The sequence below is a fragment of the Callorhinus ursinus genome, unplaced genomic scaffold, assembly GCF_003265705.2.
Source record: "Callorhinus ursinus isolate GAN/ISIS: 27379988/994484 unplaced genomic scaffold, GSC_fseal_2.0 scaffold2, whole genome shotgun sequence".
NCBI lineage: Eukaryota > Metazoa > Chordata > Mammalia > Carnivora > Otariidae > Callorhinus > Callorhinus ursinus.
The window spans coordinates 22,355,840-22,380,498 of NW_027397064.1; the positions used below are offsets into that span (position 1 = coordinate 22,355,840).

At 34.5% G+C, this 24,659-nt stretch overlaps 1 protein-coding gene across 9 annotated transcripts in view; it reads left to right on the top strand.

The window, feature by feature from the left end:
• IKZF2 (IKAROS family zinc finger 2) overlaps positions 1-24,659 on the top strand; it is a 150,373-nt gene that overhangs the window by 113,733 nt on the left and 11,981 nt on the right. For all 9 annotated transcript variants that reach the window (XM_025892240.2, XM_025892221.2, XM_073879078.1 and 6 more), the window contains 2 exons: positions 14,245-14,382; positions 22,315-22,458. In XM_025892240.2, coding sequence (XP_025748025.1) covers positions 14,245-14,382; positions 22,315-22,458 — 282 coding nt within the window. The remainder of the gene's footprint in view (positions 1-14,244; positions 14,383-22,314; positions 22,459-24,659) is intronic.

A 24,659-nucleotide genomic window follows, 5' to 3' on the forward strand; every position in this document is an offset into this window, starting at 1 on the left:
TTCTCATTCTTCCCAGTTTTCTACAGACATTGTCCTCATTACAAATTGACTAGCACAGTTTTGTATCTTGCATGGATGTGGATGTGGACAGTCTGAATTTGTGTCCATTTCATATTTTCTCTTCCACGTCCCTGAGTCTGTGGGCCTGGCACTCTTGAACTCATGGCAGAAGTGGAAGGGCAACATGCCAGCTTCATTACTCAGTGTACAAAAGGGCACACATCACACTGTTTTTTTGTTTTGTTTTTTTGAGGGTTTTTTTTTTTTTTTTGGTAAGCTAACCTCCACCTTCTCCTTTTATTTTTCTTACTTGATCCGTGTATGTGAGTCAAAAAACCTGTTCATCCACAGCCTGTACTGTCTTGTCAAATCTTGTAAGAAAACTCCCAAATGGTAAAACAAAAAACAAAAAACAAAACTTACAAATGAGGTATATAAAAACCAATATCATTCATTATAATCCTATAATATATATTTGGAATATAATTAAATCTTTATTTAGAGTATCATAAATCATCAGAGTGGTAGTCCCTTTAGTTTGTACAGAAACATGATAAGTATATAAATAAGAATGAAAGATCCTAAGTTCAGCATCTCAAAGAAGAGATATTCTGTTTTGCATCTGCATCCCTTAAACTGTATCAAATGAAAGAATGTTCAGTTGAATATTCTTGCATTAACTAGAAAGTTAGTTTAAGATTTGTAGAGGTCAATGGTGGTTATATGTATTTCCTAGTAAATGATAAATGCCAATCCATTACAAAAATAAAAGTTAATGGACAAGCACTACTTTGAGGGCCTTATTTTACAGATAAGGAAAGTCATACTTAAAGAGGGTGAGCATAGCATAATGTATAAAGAAATTGAATCATTATGTTGTACACTTGAAACTAATTTTAACATTGTGTGTCAACTATACTCAAAAAAATTTTTTTTCAGATAAATGAGATGCTACCTAACATCCCCACAATCTGTAGTTTTAAATATTGTATGTTTGGTTCTTTATGTAAAGCTTTATCTTACTGAGGTTATTATACTTTTACCTAATGTCTTTATTCATATTTTGCCCACAATGTATACTATTTGGATTTTATTTTAAACATACTGCACACATACACACATCCATACACCAAAATGCTCAGTATAATAAAACTAAAGGATCATATCATGCTGAAATAAACAAAGATTTCCATAATGCTTGAGGACATGTAGAAATTTAAGAGCAGTATAAATTATCTTTGTGAGAGTACTTTTTAAAACTTATGCTCTGATATAGTAAAAACCTTACCATTAAAACCACATCTGCATATTTTATGCAACTTTTACTCAGGAAAAGTCGGGATATAAACTCTGCCTTGCCTGACCCCGAGAGCCTATGATCCCCACTACCATACTCCTGCTTTCCAATCTATTCTTGATATAGCAGCCAGAATTCTCTTTAGAAACCCTTCTTAAATCATGTGATTTCTCTGCTTAAAATCTTTTAATGGGCTTCCATTGCTTTTCAAATAAACTCAAACTGCCTGTCATAGGGGAACTTCTTCCCACTTCCTGTCTGATCATATACCACTCTATCCCTCACTCTGTGTTTTTAGCCACCCTAGGTTCCTTTATTCCTTTCTACTCTTGGGATTTTGCACTAATGATCCTAGATGTCTCTCCCTTCAGCTCTTCCCCACTTCTTGGCATGGATGCCTCATTATCCTTCAGATATTTGCTTTGAAATGGCTTCTCCTTGGAGTGGCCTTCCATAAGCACCCTACCTAGACCATCCCCCTACTCATTCTCGATCTTGCTGTCTCTGTCTTAAAGTCTTGTAAAGCTTGAATCAGAATCTGCAGTTATCTTGGATTTTTTTGTTCATGCACATGTTGCCTGTCTCTCCCCACTGTCATCTGAATGTAAGCTCTGTGAGATCATGGACATCCTCTGTCTTATTTATTAATGTATCCCCAGCTCTTTGAATGGTGCTTGGCACATAATAGATAACGAAAAGGTTTTGTCAATTAATTGAAAAAATTATCTGAAAATATATATAAATTGAAAGACAAAATAATGTTTTTATTTCATTCTTGAACAGCCACAATTTTTTACTAATGGGAGTGTGCACCTTGTTGGACACTGCACAACTTCCCACATCTTGGAATCAGACTGGATACCTCCACTCTCATTTCCTGTTCCACATTTATTTTCATACAGTACCTGCTTTGTGTTGCTGCAACTCCTGAAACCTAGCTTCACAGAGATGTGACATCATTGAAAAGACTATAATGTGCTATGTTGAAATTGTGAGCAACTAGTTAGTGTGGTGTCTGAGGGATGTTGAATATTATTATTCCCTCAAAAATTTAAAATATCTTGTGCTTATCTTGCTTTACAATATCCTTCCCCAGAGTGTGCTTCAGTGTCCCATTAAATTTAAGGATCACAGGCCTAGCACATTAGAGAATTATTATTTTAATCAGAGTTCTGTTTGAGAGTATGGTCAAAAGGCTCTCTCATACACTAGCAGCGTGAATACGAATTGGAAAAATCCTTTTTGAGAACAACAGGGGTTGAGAACATTAAAATTGTTTATATAGAGGGTTCATATAATAAAGCAGAAAACTAATTCAGATATTATAACTTATGGGTACTAAAAACTGAGAAAAATTATCAATTGTGCCATATTTTAGCGCTCATCTTTCTTCAGATTAATTTCTAATTTTGTAAGCAATTGTCAAGTAAAATCAGATATCAAGTTCCCTTTTTTGCATTATAAATATTTATAGGACAGCGGGTGCTTTTAATTTTATTAAAGGAATATGAATGTGCTATATGCATGATGCTGTTGCTGATTTTATATGTATCATGACAAATGGTAAATATGTTTTCTGTATATAGATGTGTTTTTTGCATGTTTCTGTATGTGTAAACATCATACATCTATATAAAGAATAAAACATTTACCACATATATTAGTGCTATTGTAATTTGTTTTATAGGTTTCACTAGGATAACTCTTGAAGTGACATATTTCGAGAAAACATAAGTGAACGAGACTTGATTGTGCTATATACCTTCATAACACCCTATGAATTTATGGTAAACATTCCTACTTCAAAATTATTTATGGTTATTTGCTTTGCTCTTCCTTTTGGGTAGGTATATGGGGGTTTTAGTACAGGGGCAGGTATTTATCTCTAATTCCTAATAATGACAGATGGAGAAAATTCTAGCAAATGCTAGCAAATTTTTTTCTAATTGAATTGAATTGTCAGGACTGTCAAATTTTCTTTACTGCATCTTCAATTTATAATTTATTGCTCAGGTCAGTTCAGTAATCTCTATATTTCTGACAGGTTATACTGATACTTCTCTTTTTGTTAGTGTAGGATTTTTGTGAGGGATAGTAGATCAAAGGAGACTGTATATTAACTTTTGAGATAGTTGGAAACATTAATCCTGCTATCTTCTGTCTTAGAATATTTATTACACTATATATTATTATTTACTATGATACATATTATAGAACTTTATATATAATAAACTTCATTTCAGTTACCTGAATTGTATTGGTAACAAAATTTACAAGGTTAGCATGACTTTTTTTGTTATTTAACCCAATTACATATGTAACTTTTGTTTTCAAACATGATGAAGTATTAGGAACCAGATTTACCCCCTGCTCTGAACAATTAGACCACCAGACAAAATATATTAAATGACTTTCAGACATTGAACAATCAGCACTGCAGGACTAGGATTCCAGAAAGTAGAAAAACAAACGTGGTGAGTCCTATGATTATCCGAGCTTACTTCCTAGAAGCAGTTTCCAAGCCATGCTTAGGAACAGGAAACCCAAACAGAGCCAGAGTGTCTTGCTGATTTGAGGAGACAGATCAGAATCCACGGAAACCAATGCTTTTGGAGTATAGAATATAGAGGAGTATCAGGAGGAAACTGCACAGAAAAAACTCTGGAGTTTTGCAGAAGCCCCTTTGACTCTTTGGCTAAATAGTAATCTACCTATGTGTATGAAGAAACTACCTGCAGCTGGGAAAAGGAAGAAAGCAGAAGGCCAAACAATTCCTGGAGTTCATACAGCAGTGAGAATAGTCAATTCTCTCCAGCCAATGTGGAAAGACTTTGTCATGGTCAGGTCACTGAGTAAAATCCTCAGAAAGTTTATCGCTTTCATACTGGGACTAAATTAGTCTTTAGATTAAAGCATGCTCTGGAACTGCCTTGAAGCATAAAAGCAAACATCAAAAAGGTTGAACTGTTTCCAAGTAATGTAATGGCATACAAGAATAAATGAACCACAGTTTAAAGAAATGCAACAAAATCTAGAACCTACTAATGTAAAATTCACAAAATCCAGAATGCCGCTAAAAAATTAACAGATATGCATAGAAGGCAGAAAATATTACCCATAATCAGTAGAAAAATCAATCAATAGATGTAGACCCAGAAATGCCCAAATGGTGAAATTAGCAGACAAGGTTGATAAAACAGTTGTTATAAATATACTCCATATGTTCAAGAATATAAAAGAAAACGTGACTATGATGAGAACAGAAGTGATACTAGAGGAAAATGCATAGCATTAAGTGTTTATATTTAAAAAAAAAAAGAAGGTCTCAAACCAATTAAGCTTCCTTACGATATTACAAAAGAGCAAATTAGATCTAGAGAATGTAAAGGAAGGAAATAATTTTAAAGGCAGAGATCAATTAAAGGGAAAATAGGAAAATGATACAGAAAAATCAATGAAATCAAAGGCTGATTCTGTGAAAAGATCAATAAAATAGATAAACCTCTAGCCAAGATCAATCAGTACAAAAACACAACACTCAATTTAAAAACTCCTATAGCCATTGGAAGTATAAATACAGGTATATTATGAATAAGTTTATGTCAGTAAATTCAAGTGGATGAAATAAATTCCTTGAAACACAGAAATTATCCAAGCTCACTCAAAAAGAAATACTATGATAGCCTTATATTTATTCTAGAAATTGAAATTATAGTTTAAAACCTTTCCACAAAGAAAACTCCACATTACTTCACTTGTAAATTCTGTCAAACATTTAAGGAAGAAGTAATTTAAGGAAACATAAGGGAAAAAATGCTTCCAGATTGAGTTCAGCATTACCCTGATACCAAAACAAAAGGAACTGCAATAAAAGAAAACTATATAGCCATATCCCTCATGAACACAGAAACAGAAATCCTTAACAAAATTTTAGCAAATAGAATCCAGAAATACATAAAAAAGGATAACATATCATGACCAACTGGGGTTTATCCCAGGGATTCAAAGTTGATTTGATATTAGAAGAATATCAGTGTAATTCCCCATATTAAGAGACCAAAAAGAAAGAGAGAGAGAGAGAAAGGAAAGAAAGAAAAAAAAAATAATCATCTTCAAAGATGCAGAAAAAGCATTTGACATAATTCAGCGTTTATTCATGATAAAAAAAAATTCTCGGAAATAGAACAGAAAGAACTTCCCCAATATGGTAAAAGCCATTTTTGGAAAACTTTGAGCTAACATTATACTATTAATAAATGAATGAAAGTTTACCCGTTAGAATAGGAACAAGGCAAGAATGATCTCTCCACTTCTATTCAGCATTGTACTAGGAGTCTTGTCAGTGGAGTATGGCAACAGAAAGAAATAAAAGACAGACGAATTGCATTGGAATAAGTAAGACTATATTTAGTTTTAGATGATATAATCACCTATATAGAAAAAGCCAGGAATTGACCCCCCAAAAATTAAAACTAATGAGTGATTTCATTAAGATTACAAGAAGCAACATCAATATACAGAAATCAAACATTTCTATATGTTCACAATGGACAACTGGAAACTGAAATTTAGAAAGCAACATCATTTATTATAGCATCCAAAATACATGAGTTACATAGATTTATGTAATTTTGTACAAGAAAAATAAAAAAAAATTGCTGAGAGAAATTAAAGACCTAAATAAATGATAAGATTGGTTTAAATGATTCAATACTGTTAAAATGTTAATTCTCCAGAAATTAAAACTATCAGTTTAATACAGTCCCAATCAATATCCCAGGAGGCTTTTTTGTAGAAATTAACAAACTGGTTACAAAATTTGTTTGGAAATACAGAAGATCTAAAGCAGCCAAAATAACTTTGAAAAAGCATGGGGCGTCTCGGTGGTTCAGTCAGTTAAGCATCCGACTCTTGATTTCAGCTCAGGTCATGACCTCAGGCTGATTAGACTGAGTTCCATTTCAGGCTCCACACTGGGTGTGGAGCCGGCCTAAGATTCTCCCTCTCCCTCTGCTTGTCCTGCCCCCTCTCCGTCTCTAAAAAAAAAGGAAAGAAAAGAAAATGCAAAGATATATGACTCACACTACCTAGTTTGAAGACTAACTCTGTTAGTAGTATCTATTCTTTTAGTTTGTGGATAGATAGACACAGAGATCAATGGAATAGAACAGAGAATCCAAAAATATACTCACTATATATGATCAATTGATTTTCAACAAAGGTACTAAGATAATTTAAGGAGGAAAGATAATATTTTCTATAAATGGAGCTAGAACAATTGGATATTCATATTTTAAAAAAGACTTGCCTGCAAATGTTGGTAGAAGCTTATTCCTAAGAGCCATAAACTAGAAACAACCTAAACTAATGAGTGGATTAACAAACGGTGGTACATTTGTACAATGAAATACTGCTCAGCCATAAAAAAGTAATAAACCCCCAATGCATGAATCTCAGAATCATCATGCTGAATGAAAGACAGACACAAAGGACTACATACTGCATGATTCACTTTATATGAAATCCTAAAAAAACAAGGCAAAACAGTAGTGACAGAAGATCAGTGGTTGCAAAGGGATTTGGTACAAAGGAGCAAGATGACATTTTTAGGGCAACAGACATATTCTGTATTTTAATTGTGGCAGTGGTTACACAACTATATATACTTCTGAACTCCTTGAATTATATAAAGTGGGTGGATTTTATTTTATGTAAATTATACCTCAATAAAGCTGATTTTTAAAAATAAAAATAGACATGTATCATAACTCAGAATTCAGGAGTAACAAACATTTGTAAGGAAGATGGTTGCTTAGAAGGGCCAATGTAAAGCTGTTACCATTTTATCAAGGAAGGAAAGTGGGAACTTGAATACAACTGTTTTCTCTCCACCTCTCTGTCTTTTCTCCAAGACTTCTCAAAGTTATATTTGGGGAGGGGGGGAAGATAATTTAAAGGGTTTTAGCTGTGTTCCGACAACACATTCCTTTTGGCACTTGTGGTGCTGTGGAAATCGAGAAAGATAGACTCCCACAATCAGTGCCCTGGCAAACTATCTTTTATTAGTGAATATGAGTAATTTCTATGCTGTTTTTTCTAGGATGAAATAACGTGATATAGCCCTCTAAAAAGATAGCTGCACAATTTGCAATTTAAGAAAAATGGTCACTATAACTTTCCCCTTGAATTTTATAATTCAGACACACAGGTCAGTTTGAAGGAGAATTGATGCAAAGTTTACTTTAAACTCTATCATTATCCTCAAAATATGTAATCAACATATAGGAGTAAACTTCCATATCAAAATATTTCTTTTTTGTATTATTACCAGTAATAAAATGAAGCTTCATCCAAGGGTTTTTCAGATCTTAATCCCAAAATTTCTTATAATTTCAACTCCTTTGATAATACAATTAAGATTATAGCAAGGTGAAGAAAAATATTCTTCACCATAAAAATAAATTTTAACTCAACTCCAGACTTAGAGAACATGATGATTTATGATTTTCTATAGAACCACTATTTCCAACTTCAGTATGTAAGAAGCCACTTGGGAAGTTTGTTAAAAATGCAGACCTCCAGGTAACACTCCCAGAAGTTCTAGGTCCAGCATGATACCCAAGAATCTCCATCTTAACAAACATGCCAGGGAATTCTAACATAGGTAGCCTGCAGTTCACATTTTGAGATCCATTGCAAATGGTTAAGCTACAATGTTTTTGAATATAGGTAGGGAATTTTGTGTTAGAATAGCTAATAACAGAATAGAAAAGAGGATATATGCAACTTTACATTTCCACAAATTCCTTGTCTTACTAATGTGTGATTACTCTCTCAGTGGCTAAGCTTTCCTAATATATCATGTCTCTTTTTTATTAAAATGGAGAGTTATGATACATCCTTACAGAACTATACCATACCAACAAAAGTGATATTATATACTGCTGTTTAAACATGATGAAATTAAAAGCTCATCTGTCTCTACTCCTTAAAACTCCACTAAAATCACAGTAGACGTTTATAGAAGCTTATATTCATAAGATCAAGGACAATGGGAAAGGATAGAATAGCAGCCAAGAGAAAGCAGACAGAGAGAGGGGTGGTAACAGACAGTAAGGCAAGACTGAAACCTTTAGTGATCCTGAAAAGTGGAAGAAACAGGACCATTGAAGTCAGGGATGGAGCTTTGGACTAAATATAAAGGTATTTCAAAATCCGCATACAAAACTGTTAGACCACAGAGCTACTCTCACACAGTACAGCCAGCCAACGAAATCCTCCTCCTCCCCCTCTCCCTCCCCCTTACAGGAAAATAAATGTTTGGAGGCGTTGGAGAAATTGAATTGGAAACGTTCAGGCTTAGGGACTCCAGGGAAAGGAGAGAGTGGGGTGGGGGGGGCAACAAAGGATTTCAAGCAAGGAGATTATGTAAAAGACCACAATTGAACATTTAAATTTGTGGCCCCATTCCTTGCCTTCTAGAATACAGACATTCCAGCTTCTATCACCCTTGGGTTTGGAAATTAGAGGCATCTTCTCTAAGGAAATTGAAAGAGAAGACATGGGGGTCTAACAATAAAGACATCACTTTGCAATAGTTCACAAACTTCACCTATGTTTCTTGAACTTCCAGTTAGCTTTTTATTGCCTCACTGTTCAATATGAATGAACAATAAATATTCAGGGACCAGACATTTAAGAAAGTCCTCCAGTACAGGGAACAATATAAAAAGAAAAAATCTCAGAGAAAAGAGACAATATAAAGAAGGAAGAAAGTTTAAAAAGAAAAAAGGCTCAGAGAGGTAAGTTTTGGGCACAAATAAAAACAGAATTCTATTAAAAAAAAGAATAAAAAAACAGGAAAGAGCTCTTAGAAATTAAAATGTATGATAACCAGAAAACATTTAGCAGAAAGATTCAAAGAAAAAGAAGTTTTTTAAAGTCAAAAGAGTAAAAGGACAATCAGTGTGAGGGGAAAAAGATAAGAAATTTAAAGAATCAGTTCAGAAGTTCTAACATCAAACTAATAGAAATTCCAAAAAGAGGACAGAAAACTAGATTATGATTAGATTGGGGGTGAGGGGAGCAGGGGAGACTGTGTATTTCATTAAATGCCCTCTAGGACTACTTGATTTTTCTCAGGTTTGGGCATTATATAACTATAGTAAAAAGAGAAATAATTATTAAATAAGAAAAGGACTAGGAATGCTAAGCAAACTAAATAATTCAACATTATCATAGTTCTATTATCCAGGAAAAATTTGTCCTCTAACTTCAGCAACAAAAATATTATAACATAGGGAAATGTTCAAGACATATTCAGTAAAATAAGCAGAGTATAAATACAGTGTATAAAGTGACAATTTCATAACAAAATATGTCTTTGCATGTACATAAAAAATACAAGAGGATAAAAATGTTAAGGATAGTTATCTCTAAATTGTGTAATTATGAATAATTTTTGGTGAATTTTCATATTTTTATACAGATGTATTGCTCTGAAAATTGGAAATTTAGTGAAATTTAGGGAAAACCAGTGAGAGAAAAATATTTAAAGAGATAGGAAATGGTGTTGTTAATGAAAACCCAACCTATTCTTTCTGTGAACAAATCATACTAAACTTGTTGCAGTTATAAAGATACATAAGACATTGCTCCAGTTTCTCAAGAAGGTCACAGTCTAACATGGGAGATCAAAATGAATGTATACATAGCCACAAATACAAGATAGAATGTTAGGTTTCCTAGGTGTGGAGCCAATACAGTTACGATTCTTTCATGGGAAAGATCACTTTTAGATGGAAGGTTAGGGAATTTGGGAATGGAAGAATGAATGGGATTTCAAGAAACCCAAGTTGTATGAAGCCATTCCAGAAAGAACTAAGACTTAAGTGTAAAAGCTCATGGTGATTTTGGCCGGATACTGGGGTAGAAGATGGGATGTATGCTTGGGGACCAGTTAGTGTAGGGTACTGGATGCCAGGTAAAGGGATTTGGACTTTGTTTGATAGAAATTAAGAGTCAGTAAAGATTTTTAAGGAGGGGACTGAATAATTACATGAGAGAACACCTGGTTTGAAGTCTATTATGCTAGCCCAGGCTAGTGATAATGAAGAATTGAACGTGCATATTGGTTGTGGGATTGAAAAGGAAGGATAAAGTTGAGAAACATTGAAGGAGTTGAGTCTATAGTAGTTAGCAATTACTTGGATGGGGAAAAAGAGGTAAGGGGGCAACAAAAGGAGCTGCCTGTTGCGAGTCTAGATTATTAAAACAGTGGTAACAGTGGCACAAAAGAATAGTCAGAATAAAGAAGTAGTTTTGTGGAGGAAGATAATTTTGGATATGTTGAATTTTAGATTTCAGAGGAATATGCATAAGGCAGTACTCAAAAAGCATTTGAAAGTATGAGTTTGAAGAGCAGTCACTCAGCAAATACGTATTAAGTATCTCCTATGTTTAATAACCACCATAGCACAATCCATTCAAAATTGAGTGAAACGTGACCTCTGTCCTTAGGACAAAGCTCATTTTTTTTGGAATTAGGGAGATGAATAGATATCATACGGATTATCACAATGAAATTATCATAAGTAATGCATCAACAGACTACGGACAGAGTACTGTGAGAGCACAGAGGAGAAAACTCCATCTTTAGGTTCACCAAGATCATTCTAAAAAGGTTTAAATGACCAGTAGCAGCTTACAAACATGGGAAACTATTCCAGGCGTGATCTGGACATTTCACAGAAATGAGGGCTTAATCTAGAAGGAACAGAGGGAGACTATTATAGTGAGAAGAAAATCGGAAGTTATGTATCTATTTGCCAGGTAGGAAGAGGTTGAGAAGCCATTGGGGGGGAACATAGAATTTGATCCCAGAAGCTAAAAGAAGTGATTCAAGGCAAATGAAAGTTTGAAACTGGCCAAGAAATTAGGAAGATTTAGAATCAAATCTGCTGGATTTAGTGATTCAGAGGCTATTGATGACTTTATAAAAATGTCTCAGTAATATCAGAATGAAGATGTTTCAGATGGTGAGGATGTAATAAAACTCATACAAATAAATGCAAAATAATGTGTTATACATATTAACTGATGGTTTATAAATATTACACAAATAAACTTATCATATATAGGGAGTAAATGTAAACAATATTTTTGTGAACTTGATTTTTAAGAAATATCAAAGAAAGACCACAGGAAGTGGTCTTGTGGGGCTAGTAGAGCCATTGGATCTGGCAAGGATTGTTGTTGATGTTTGAAAATCATTTTCAAAAGATTAGTAAGGGCATGATCTAGACTTTGAAGGAGCTAAGTACATGAAAAGAAATAAAAGGATGGTGGCAGTTCCCAGAAATCCTGAAACACTGCCTCTCCTCCACCCTTCCCCCCCACCCCATTATCTGATTAACTTAACTTTTCCTTCAATTATCAGCAGAAGTGTTCCTACCTCAGGCAGACCTTCTGTCCAACCTTCTCAAACTAAATTAGGTTCTCCGTGTTAGGCTAACACACCATTCTTTTGCTCTATAGAATCTACCACAATTTGTAATATATTGCTTGTATATTTGTTAAATGCCTATCTGCCTCACCAGTTAGTTGCTTGAGGATAGGCACTGTGAGAATTTGTTCTCTACTTTACATTCCAGCCTCATCACAGTGTTGTTGGTACATAGGTTTTTAACAAATATGTATTAGATGAGAGAGGCAGAAGGATAAAATGGAGCATTTCCAAAGTAAATGTCTTGAGGATAAAACAGTTACAGGATATCAAAGTCCAACATATGTTGCCCAGTATGTGGATTGCTGTAGTGGAACACAGATCAAGATTTTGGGGAAATTGAGGTTATACTTCTAGAACAATTTGCTCAAATTGGGATGAAGAGGAAAGAGTGATGTTTTAAAACAGATGTCAAATGGGAGAAGCTGAAGTAAAACAGAAAGGATAGAATTCAAAAATGAGGTTAGTAAAAAAAAAATGAGTTTCGAAAACAGTAAAAAGTATACTGTCTTTTCTTCTTTGGTGGGTGAGTTAGAAGTTTACTGAGGGCTGTGAGCCAAGGGGAGTGGAAGGGAATTACGTTTAAATGAAGTTCAGAAGGTATAAGGTTTATATAAATAAGGGGAAGAAAGTATAGGGTGATATGTTCATAATATAACAGGTATCCTAGGACACAGGGCAACAGGACCCATAAAGGGGGAAGACAGAGACGATGAAACTAGGTGACGGTGGGCTCTGGAGCACAGTGTATGTGCTTAATAAGTATTAGTTAGTAGACCTGTTTAGTGCAAATTCATTTATTTCTAGAGAAACAGCACTAAAAATCCCCTAAATTAAGTAATAGTGATAGCAAACAAAAGCTTTTTGTAATATGTAACCCCATATCTTAAAATGCAATTACATGTAAATATATTTACACTATTTACGTGAAAAGTTTTTGACTAAAAGTATGTTCTTGTCGTTTTTAATGTTCTCACACAGTGATAAAGATTCTTTGCAATATACAGAGATACCTTGTTTCGATATATAAAAATTCTTGGTTCTGAAAAATAGAACTTCGTTTGCTTCATGTTTTTAGAAATGACTAATCCTGCTTTAGATAGCTTTTATTTAAAACTATTTACAAAAATTATGATCATGAAATAACGGAGTTTATGTGCACCTCAAATACAATTTAAAAATTTGGTGGGTTTTTATTTTTTTGGTTTTTGGTTTTAATCAGTACAGTGAAATTTCTATGCAGCTCTGAATACCTTGCCTTGTTACAGTATTTTAATTCCACTTGTGACCATGGGTTTGTAAGGTGACTGGAGTTAGGGATACTATCTTTGACTATGAAAAAAGAGTGGTCTGTTTGTCCTCTGGGCAAAACAAAGTGATTCCTATGTCCGATGAGGGCCACTGACCTGATTCACACTGCACTTCACTACCAAGGGCTTTGGCATAGACCAGCTGGTGTTTTATGTTTTTTCTGTACTCATTCAAAACCAAGAATCAAAGTGCTCTGTGATATCCTTGTGAATTGTCATACAGTAAAACATGTCTCTTTCCATAAGTGTGTTTTGCTTCTTTGGAAGTTTTTTGTTTTTTTTTTTTATGTGAGCATTGAAGTATTTTACCTGGTATACTGAGATACGGTTCTCTGGCTACTAGGAAATAATTCATTTCCTGAACATAAAATGCATTAGAAAAAAAAAAAGAAGAAGAAAATGTTACTATCATCATATAACTAAATAGGTTAGGACTTCAGTGGTTATTGTTAATAATTCTGACTCAAAGCACCTAGTAGGTTAATTCTTGGTAACAGTTCTTATGTGGGAGAATACACTTATCTGCTGCAAAGTTTTGCATGTGTGAACAGCTATTACCAAGGTGGAAAGAAAAGAGAAACTCTGCTTTTATCTGTACTTTTTCTCATCAGTTGAATTCTTTTTAGTGTCCTTGGTACCAACCGTACCATGAATAATGTTTTCATTAAACAATGACATTCCATTTGTTGCATTTTAGTTTTCTTCAGTAAAACTTCTCTGTCCTTATCCCCCCAAAAAATAAATTAAAAAAATTCTCACCATGTATCTAGGACACTCCTGATTTGTCTTTTGAATGAGTCAAAGCTGAGAGAATTATGTAAGAGCAAATGTTAGTGTTACGAGTCACATAATTTGAAGACTGATCAACCCCTCATGATCTAGGATACAGTCAGACCATGAATTCGATTCAGTATTTCCCTTAACACCAAAGGTACGATCTTGCCTTATGTTCTTGCTGTCTTTTAGTCTTGGTAGAAATTTATTAGCTTTTCTTGCCTAAAGCAGAGTGTGGAGGAGGAAGAGATTTGAGTCTGAGAAACATATAAATGCTTCTCTCCACACTATCAAAAGTCAGATGTTAATTCTGCTTTGGAGGAGACTGACGGCACACTGATCTTGAGTTCTCTTCGCAGTGGGTAAACCTCACAAGTGCAACTACTGTGGACGAAGCTACAAGCAGCGCAGTTCATTGGAGGAGCACAAGGAGCGCTGCCACAACTATCTCCAGAATGTCAGCATGGAGGCTGCCGGGCAGGCCATGAGTCACCATGGTGGGTAGAATCGGCATTCACCATTTGCATCCCCCCTCACTGCCTTTGTAGTTCCTTAGGGGTTAAACGGTTCTCTCTCCCTACCCTTGAGCGTGAAGATAAAATCTTACTCTTTTTAAAACAATTTTAGATCACATTAACTTTGCATGGGATTATCTTCTGAAGCACGGGAAGTGAGTTGAGCTTTGGGACCCTTGGCAGACAAGCTGTACTGAGTTTTTGTGAAACTCCCAGATTTATTTCTGATAACATGCATTTGAATTAAGATAATAATGACAGCCGGCTTTGAATACACCAAAGGAAGAGAGTATTTGCTCTCCTCTTTCATTGGCTGCACCAAAGAGTTAAATGGTTCTAGGAAAGTCTGTAGAGTTCCTAAAAGAGCTGGTTGTGTATTTTCATTTCTCTTAGGTAAGTGATCAGTGATAGAATTGATATAATTGGAAATTTCTCTAATCTGTTTTGTGATTTATCTTGGAAATTACTCATTTTGCTTTCTACAAGTGTAGGGGACAATCTAGACTAAAATTAGGCACCACTTCCCTCCACAAAAATCAAAACCCAAGCAAAACATCCTCATCTCTGCAATATACAATAGCAGGTAGGAAGGTAGTTTCTAAGGTTTATCAACTAATAACTCTACATTACTGAAAAATTAATGTTGATAATCAGCCTTACGAAGGAAAGTTATGAATTTTAGTTCTTGAGATTTGGAGCATCTGTCTTGTCCTATTAATTATATTTTTATACTGATTAATTTTATCATTCATATAAGTACATACAAAAATCTTAACTTATTGTTGCATTTATATCTTTTATTTTAAAAAGATTTAGCCGGTATCAGATAATATAACTAGAGAATGCTGTAGTCATTTTCAAAATATAAATATCTATTTAACAACTTATAGACAGCTCAAGGATTATTTGTGGGTTTTGTTTTGTTTTATGTAGTACACATTGTAGAGGTGTGTTTATAGGACAGCAAGTGATTATTTGTTGTTGTTGAGTTGAGAATTTAATTTAAAATATTTATTTTGTTACCCTGAATAATTGAAGCATTTCTTTTTGAGGGTAGTTTATATAATCTAAAGAATTATTTAAATCTATTTGTTATTCTGAATGAGTCCTTTGTTTTTATTTTATCATTATTAACTAACATTTTTGAAAACCTGTGTTTTATGTCGTAGTAAATTTGATATCGCAAGCTTGCATTACCTGGGCTTATGAAGGTAGCATAGGATCCAGAGCAGGGAATGTAAAATGGTGGGTCTAGGAGTCCAACTAACCTGGCCTGGCTGTGTGGTGTCTGTGTCACAGACTCGGTATGAGAACTAAATGTGATTGGATATGCAATAAATACCCAATAAATTAGTTATTTTCACTATTACATTTCAGGGCATTAAATATTAAGAAATGTTAAATGTTCCATGCCCTATAGAGTTATGTTACTTACCAGCATTAACTTAGGCATTTGAGGTTTCATTTGCCGTTTCTGTTTAAATTGTTTTTAGAGGTGGCTTGAGGCAGGGTAACTGGTGGAGGCTTGAAGGCATGCCAAAATTTTCTAAAGACATTTTGTGGTACTACTACTGTTTTTTCCATATAATGTTCTCTCCTTGCCATTTTGACATTTGACTGGATTATTAATTCCTTTTCCACTGAGTTTCATAAACTCAATGGAAAGTGTGTTGCACACACATCTGAATAAGAAAGAGTCTCTTCTAAAAGATTTTATATAAAGTGTATATAAATAGTCAACATTTAACTATGTGTTGGCAAATTAACCAGTTGTAGAATAAGTCCTGACGAAAAATTAAGCAGGTGTATTCTGGGGGGAAAAGACTTCTAAACAACCATAGCATCAACCCTCATTTCCCAGATTGCTTAGCCCTTAATAATCAAAAGCCCTTTATAGGTTGCTCTAAAACTGTAACAGAATGGGGAAAGTGAGGAAGATACTCAGGTACTGGGTAGAGCAGGGGACAAAGCCAAAGACAAGTGTATGGGGAGTGTGAGAGGAGGAGATAGGTTTTGGTATCCTTTATAGACCCAAATATTTGTTCTTCAATATTGGATATAGTTTAACCACATAAGTTTATATTAACATCATTTCATGCTGTACTTCTTGTGGGGATGTAATAATAATTTGAGAGTATCCATAATCTCCTTTTTCTTCTGTTAACATTCTTAATGCAGAATTGGATATATGAGGTAAGAATGGATAAATGCCATAAGAGGAAAAACATACTGGCAAAATGCTCCTAGAGTTCATCATTAACCTTGTCTCACCTACATAGCTTGGCATGTGTCTCCTTTTAAAGACAGCCACAGTGAAAATAATATTTATATCCTTCCCTCTCTTACTATCCTGCTATATCTTGTCTTGTCTTTTTTTTCTTTTCTTTTAGTGGTAGAGGTGGGGGTTGCCATCATTGTGGTTGCCATTAGCCCTTTGAAATTATTCTTTTTTTTGTTTTGTTTTGTTCCTATCTGACATAGTTATGTCTCCTAGCCTCTCTTTCCTAAAACATGTTCTTCCCCATGTTGACTCTTCTAGGGAGGGGAATGTCTGAGGTCAAAGAGGCATTCTTTCACTTCATTCAGGAAACATTTATTGAGGGCTTGCTATGTGCTAATTTCCCACACAACATTCTGGGAATATAAAGATAAATGGACACAATTTCTTTCTTACATTTATAGTATGGTAGGAAATAGGTACTTTAAAGAAAGATGAATAAAATGAAGTAAATGCTCTAATAAAGACGTATGCACACTTCTCCAGGAGCGAAAATGCAGAGCTGACCTAACTCTGTCTCCAGAAATCAAGAAAACCTTCTTACATCCAGTGCTTGATTCATACATGAGGTTGAGAAAAATCGTACAAATTAGATTCACAGAGAATGTATGTTCCAGGCAGAGCAGGTGCCACAGGCTAACACTTGGAGGTATAAAATAGCATTAGCAGGTTCCTGGACATTGAACATAGTTGGAGTTAAAGAAGTGGTAGAAAATGAGACTGACATAATTGGTTGTAATGCAAAAATGGAGCCTTTTATTGCTAATCCAATGTTTGAATTCCACTGGGGTAATCCGATTTGTCTTGTAAAGAAAAATGTCACCAATGAAGAACATGGGAGAGATGCCTGACTGAGGTGGGAGGAGAGACTGGAAGTGAGAATGCCAAGGAAAAGATAAGAAGGCAGTAACAGGAGAGGAGGACGGGATGAAGCACTTAAGACATATTTTAGGAGGTAGACTAAAAAGATTTTGAGTTTGAGGGAAAAGGAGAAAATTCATGACTTGTAGTTTTGGAAGTAAAAATAATAATGGATTTTATGGCAGATTATCTTATTTGAAAATTATCTTTATGCTCATTTTTCAAGTCTGTTTAGCTTGAAGAAAAAACTTTAAATGCTAAAGTATGTAATTAGCTTTTTCCCCCTTGCCGGAAGACAAAAATGAAAGCATGAGCCAAAAGATAGCTAGCTTTAAAACAAGAACATATATTCTTAAGTGTATGCTTTGAATTTTTTGAGAAAGGGAAGTTCTTTATTGCAAGTTGGGGAACAGAATTAAGAATCTGTAAATTCTAGTAAACTTCTTCAACTTGTTTCCATTGGGTAACATTATTTCCTTCATGAAGTATTCAGTAAAAATACACTGAATATTATATTTGTTTCACATCATAAAAGGTATGAGAGACACAAATAAAATGCAATCCCTACCCTAAGGTTACTTAACTACTGGAAGATATAGACCAGTAAACCAACAGAACACTGTCTGACATGCTTTATAGGGGCATAGAGGATAGATGTCCAAATCAGATTCTGGGTGTCCAAGAGAAATTTCTGGGAAAGTTACATTTGAGTGGAGTTTTGAAAGGCAAGATGGCCAGCTAAATAAATGGAAGAGTCTTTTATGCAGAGAGAACAGCATGTATGAAGATATAGAAGCCTAAAGAGCATGGTGAGTTAAGGACCTACAAATAACTGGTATAATTAGAGCACAGTTTGTAAGGGCAAAAGAAATTAGAAGGTAATAAGGTCAGAGAAATAGTCTGTGAACAGAGTATCAAGGGCCATTTGTGCTAAGCAAAGAATTTTGTACTTTATCCTAAAAAATAATTGTGGATTAACATTTAATTGCTAGGCATATAGGACATCAGTCAGAAGAGTCAAGACAGAAGCAAGTAGACCATTGCAACAATCTGGTCAAGTTGGGTTTAGTAGTCTGGAATATACAGTTAAAAACTGAGAGCAACTGCAGATGTAGAACCTAAAATACATAGTACCTCCATGTGTGTATATGAGGAGGAAGTGGTAGAGAGAAGGGAAAAGAGACTGGGTGAAATGAAGAAACCTAGCATTTGCCACAGGTATTTAGCATGGATGACCAGGTAGATAGTGGTGCCATTCAAGAATATGGTAATTAGGAAAATATGATAAAGTTTGGGGTGGGAAATGGAGATTTCAGGTTTTGAAGGCATTATCTTTTAGGCACCGGTGAGAGACTGAACCACCAAGTGAAACTGAGAAGAAGTTGAATATATAGATCTCAAGTTTTCAAGAGAGGTCTGGGCAGAAAGTTCATATTTGGGAGCCATCATTATATAGGCAGTAGCCTGAAGTAATATGTTTTCTAAAGTTATATGGGTAACTATAGAGTGAGACATCTAGATGGCCAACAACATACCAGGAAGAAAAAGAGGAAAAAAAAAAAAAGAGCCATGAAGATGAGTAAGAGCAGAGAATGGGAGAATGGGAAGAGTGATTTCACAGAAGCCAAAGCAAGCAAGTATTGGCACCATCGGATGTTGCCAAGAAAATAAGAGAATTGATTTTTTTTTTTTATATTTGGCAACCTGGAGAAAATGTATGACAGGGTAGAAGACATCCATTATTTTTGCCTGTCCTACATACCCTCCTTCTTCTGATAACAAAATTTCCATTTTCCTTTAGAGAACTGTTTCCCATTGCATGAAGCCATGTCAGTCCTGACAGTCAGGACTGTCAGCCTATGTTGCCTGCCCTCTCTTGGACAGAGGGTGGACATGTGACCTAATCCAGGTCACTCAGACTCTGTCTTCTTGGATTTTGAATTTTGAGTGGACTGTTTGGTAAAATAGCTATGTTGGGAACACTCTTAGATGCTTCTGTCTTCAAGATTTATCAGTGTGATGAGATAATGAAATAGTACAAGTATAAATATTTTTATCTTGGTTATAACATCAAAAATAAGGTCAAGGAAGATATTTGGTTATGAAGTTTGCTCTAACAAGTAAGATTAGTTTATTGGTGTTTTCTTAGCCTAGGTAAATCTCTATGTGATTGTTGCATTATTGAAGTAACTTAACTTGTTTTGTGTTTCAAGCCCATCACTCTACCCAGATCCTTGAAAGCAAAAAAAAAAAAAAAAAAAAAATCAGATTAGTTACATAATTGAGAAAATGTATCAGCTCTTTTCCCAATGGCAGACCTTAAAAATATGTCAGACTTGTTTATGAAAAGTCAACACTCAAATTATGTCTACAAAAGAATAGTGTAGCATAATGGTGAAGGGCCCAGACTCTAGAGACAGACCACCTAGATTCAACTCATATATTCCCTACTAACTAGGGACGCACGATATACATTTGTTGCACCATCAGTAAAATGGAGATGGTACTTATCTCGAGGGGGTCATTGAAAAGATTAAAGGAATTATTAAATCCAGTCTTAGAATAGTACTTAGCACATAGTATATATCAATTATTGTTATTATTGCTGATATGGTAGAAACAGCATCAATATTTGATATGTGAAGGGCTGATGTAAAATAGAAGTAAGATGAGAGCTCTGACAAAGTCATTGTTTTCAGTTCACATGAGCTTCATTGAACTTGGGACAAATCATCTGAATTGAGGTGGATGTGGTGTGGGACAGTTCGCACACCCAGGTTTCGTTTTGAGTGTTAAATGTGTGCAAATATGAAAATTCAAGGTTAGACTTAGAGCAAAACTGCCAAGTTTTAGACTACTCATTTCAAAACTAATTAATGTATTCAATTTGGGGGCAAACCCTGTTAACCAGTTTTGCTGTTTTTTTAGCAAAATTTACAACAACAAACCTTTTTTTCTTCCCTTCTTTCATTTTGGATCCTGGTTTGTGACATATTTTCATCTTCAGTCCATACATAGCCTGTTTTTTAGCTTTATAGTTACGTTTAATAATGTAGTAAGTGCCTATAAATCCACCACCCAAAACAAAAGTTAAGATTTTGACAATAATCTGTATCTAATTAATGTCCTAACCACATCCATTCTCCACTGCCCTTCCGTCCTCCTGACCACCCTTGTTTGAATTTTTTGGTCAGCCTTTCTTTGCTTTTCTTTTTAAGTACATGTTTTTACTTTAGTTGTTGCTGAAAGAGAACATAATGTTTTATGTAACATCTTGGGTTATATATTTTTCCACTTGATAATATCATGGATTATATCAGTATAGAAAATGACCTGAGTGTTTCCTTGTTTCTGAAACTCCTAACTTCCTTCCAAATTAAAATCCAGTGATTATGGCATCTCTCGTCAATAGTAGCCATATCTTATAGACATTGAAGAGTAAATTTTTCTGGCCCATCCACTGGACTATACAAGACGAGGTTAACCCAAAACTTAGATTGAATATCAATTTCTTTAAACATGTCCAAATTAGGAAAACATTTTTCTGTTGCCATTTTTCATTTCTTCAAAATCAGCAACCTGTATTGGTTATTAAGTAGGTCACCTGAATTGTGCACTGGATTTTCTTAACTTTCATCTCCTGCTTTCTCATTTTATTTTAGTGTCTGCCCTTATAAATGAGAATGTATTGTGTTTCACACAGTGGAACTGTCCTTTACAAATGAAAGGAGCAGAATAAATCATTTTACAGTATATGTGGAACAAGTAAAGATAGCCTAAGATATGCAACCTTTACATTCCCAAACAGTACTGGCACAGGTACAATTTAGAGAAAGCAGTGATAATCAGGAATAAGTTATGGTCTTTCCTGTGATCATTGGCTTCAGTTTTTGATCTCATCTGCCTCAGATGTTACTGTATCCGTAAACATCCTTGGACATTATTTTTACTCAAAAACAATTTGATAAGTTCTTTGTACTGTGAACGTCCATATCTAATGTATCTCTGAGCTAATCTGTTAGCCCACAGCAATTTAGACAAATGGGATGAAGAGGGAGCAGCTTTGGAGAGTTTATGTCAAGTGAATTAGAGCAGTTTAGTGAGCAAATATGCCAGTTTGGAAATGGAATTTTTTATCCTGCTGAAGAGCTCTTTTTAAAATAAATTGCAATCATAAAGCGGCCACAGTTTATTATGTGTAGACATGTTCAGAATTGGAACTCCTTCATGAAGGCTGCTTTGTGCAGGTATTTATCTACTGCCAATAGGGCTAACAGCTCACTCAGCTCATCAGTAGAAAATCTGCTACAGGAAAATACACGGGTGAAAAAAAACTGGTTAAATATCGTGCTGTTATTCCGTGTGTCTGTTTAAGCTTTCCTGCAAAACAAGTTGACTTAAATTGTTTTAGAAAAAGTCCAAAAACCTTGAAAATAGTGCAGTCTAAAAGTGGTATTGATTTTAATCAATGTTAAAAACACTTTCAGAGGAGTAAGATGAGAAACAAGATCAACATGTTTGCCACCAATAGTGACCAACAGTTTATGTCATTGATCTGAGAGTGACTCGGATAAAAACAAATCGTGTGTGTGTGTGTGTGTGTGTGTGTGTGTGTAAAATTAGAGAGTGTACTTTAACACTAAAGATTATTCTTTCTACTTTTATTCAAGCATACTAGCTTATGTTTAACACATACCAAGGTGGCACATCCAGCTTTATATCTTTTAAATGTTGAAGAAATTATCAGATTGCATTTTTTGTATGGTTTTGCATAGTACCTCCTATGGAAGATTGTAAGGAACAAGAGCCTATCATGGACAACAATATTTCTCTGGTGCCTTTTGAGAGACCTGCTGTCATAGAGAAGCTCACAGGGAATATGGGAAAACGTAAAAGCTCCACTCCACAAAAGTTTGTGGGTAAGCATTACAAATAATTTTACTTCTTAAAAGGTGGTTTTAACGAGCAGAAGTAGGTTCCATGTATTAGAAACATAGATGGTATATTTCAGTTCAAGAGATAAATACCCATCTCTTTTGTCCATTATTCATTCCTACTTTATGCTGTTCCATGGGTACCACACTTACACACACACACACCCTTGGGTGTATGGGCCTAGGAAATAAAAAAAGACTGATAAAATTTGCTATCTCAAAATGAAATTATATAGAAAGTATAATAGTATATAAAATAAAATGTTCATTTATGTACAAAATAAAAATACTTAAGGAAAATGGTGTCATCTATAAGCTAGTTTTGTAATCTGTTTTCCAGTTTCCATTAGTGCCACATCTTTAAACTCTTTTCTTTACATGGTATTAATGCTTTTGCTATTTGATCTGGAATTAAGAGAAATCTTCCCCCCCAAATTCTTCATTAGAAGAATAATGCAGCAACCTACATTCAAGAGCCTTCATATTTGGATCTATCTTTCATATGTGGATCTTTGTTTTCATCTGCCCTATGGTTTAAAACAAAAAGATTAAATATGATGTATTTAGACTTTTCTTTTTCATTTCCAAGCCCTTAGATATTCTTTAATACACTCAGAGTTGGCATCATTCTGTACACTGTAAGTCATAAAGTGTCTCTAAGGATGCAAAAAGCATCCAAGTTTTTTAAGAATGTCTAAAAATAGTGATTCTGTATAAGGAATTGCCATTAATTATATATGTAATATATCTATTCTTACAGACTTTATATAGGGTAAAAATTAGAAAAGAAAGATTTTCAAATAAATTCTCACATTCTAGTGTCAAAGAGTATTGCAGAACATCCTGCTATGTGTTGAGTGGTGAATGGGAGAATATATTCTCTTTGGTTATTTCAGGGAGGGAAGGCTAATAAAGTTCTTTTACTCCAGTAATCACTTAGAGAAGATTTCCTTCCAATCTAAAATTGAAGAACTAATGACCAAAATATTTTAAGACAAGCTGGAGAGAGTTATTGACAGAGCTCATTGGAAAAAAGGCTAGAGAACAGCCCTAAGGGATCACAGTTGATCCTAGGTCAACTTAAAGCCCCTGCAAGAATACTCAAAGGCCTGCCTTGGGCCCTAAGTAACTTTTATTTCTGCTTTCTCTCTTCCTTTTTATAAATAACTATTTTTTAAATGCCATCTCATCTATTTTTTAAATTGATCAATTTAATTGATGTCCATTAAAATGCCTGTATCCCAACTAGACACTAGTATGTTGGGAAAATGTCTTTATGTCTTCTGAATGTATTTAGTTCTGTTCTTTGAAATATTTTTGTTTCCTATGACTTAGAGATACTAGTTTCAATTTGATTTAGAGGGACAGATTTTTTTAGATTACATTTTGATTTTTAAAAATTTCTAAAAAAATAACAGATTTTTATTAGGAATTTAATGGTATTTTTTATTTGAATTATCCTTTGAAGTAAAATATAAAAAATAATCACACACTATCTGATTTTTTTTATAAATTCCTTTTTACCGTGTTCCTCAGTTAAATACTGTTCTTTGACCTTATCAAGCCTTCCAGACCAACGATCCCCGAACTCTCTGCATATCTTTTTGTGTCCTCCTTTCTTTTTCTTATCCAGCTTAGGTTCCATGGTTAATCACTTTTACCACTCTCTTGACAATGTTCTTGACTGTCTTACTTTGTTGCCTTTCTATCACCTCCTCCTGGTGAAACTCCACTCTCTAGTGAAAAGAGGAGCATCTTTCTCATATCGACAGGACTGATAGTACTTGTGGAGAAAACCCCACAGCCTTACAAATTGGTGTCACTATAAATCAATGAATAAGTGATCTCCAGTATCAGTTGTTCCATCCATATATGTAGCTTTAATTTTAATCCATTCTTCGACAGTCCTCTCTCCTGCTCAGCCCTGTAGCCATTTCAACATTTCTTCATTCTCCACAAACATTTTATCTCACTCCTTGATGGTATATCTCAGCTTACAGGAATAAAATCAGTCAAAATAGTTTCAATATAATATCACTAATCTTATAAAGATTATCTGTATTTATATGAATACTTTCTTTTTTTCCTCTGTTTGAATGAAAGAAGTATCCCTCTTTCTAATTAATGTTAATTCCTCTTCTTGTGCTCTGGAATTCTCCTTTCCCAGTCCCCCAAATATCTTACAT